This window comes from Penaeus monodon, chromosome 34 (genome assembly GCF_015228065.2).
Source record: "Penaeus monodon isolate SGIC_2016 chromosome 34, NSTDA_Pmon_1, whole genome shotgun sequence".
NCBI classification, from domain to species: Eukaryota; Metazoa; Arthropoda; class Malacostraca; order Decapoda; family Penaeidae; genus Penaeus; species Penaeus monodon.
The window spans coordinates 9,116,252-9,116,504 of NC_051419.1; the positions used below are offsets into that span (position 1 = coordinate 9,116,252).

The window sequence follows — 253 nt, forward strand, 5'->3', positions numbered from 1 at the left end:
GGGTAATGACATCACACTTATGCATGTCCATGATGGAGAATTCAAGCCTGATTTCGAAAACCAAGTGGATGTAAGGTTTGAGATTGGTCAGTGGTTCAAGCGGGTGGTGGGCCGCGGACAAGTTGTTCAGAGTCAAGAGCCTGCAAACAGAGAAGAAATCATGATGGTGCTTGAGAATATTGAATTACTACTGATTCGGTATGTGTTAATGACTTTTTTCATTATTTCTTTTACTGCAATTTCTTTGTCTATT

The 253-nt window shown here is 39.9% G+C and overlaps 1 protein-coding gene across 1 annotated transcript in view; it reads left to right on the top strand.

Moving 5' to 3' along the window:
- LOC119594807 (basement membrane-specific heparan sulfate proteoglycan core protein-like) overlaps positions 1 to 253 on the top strand; it is a gene marked incomplete at its 5' end in the record, with an annotated part of 219,836 nt that overhangs the window by 147,426 nt on the left and 72,157 nt on the right. The window contains 1 exon segment of the mRNA XM_037943897.1: positions 1 to 202. Coding sequence (XP_037799825.1) covers positions 1 to 202 — 202 coding nt within the window.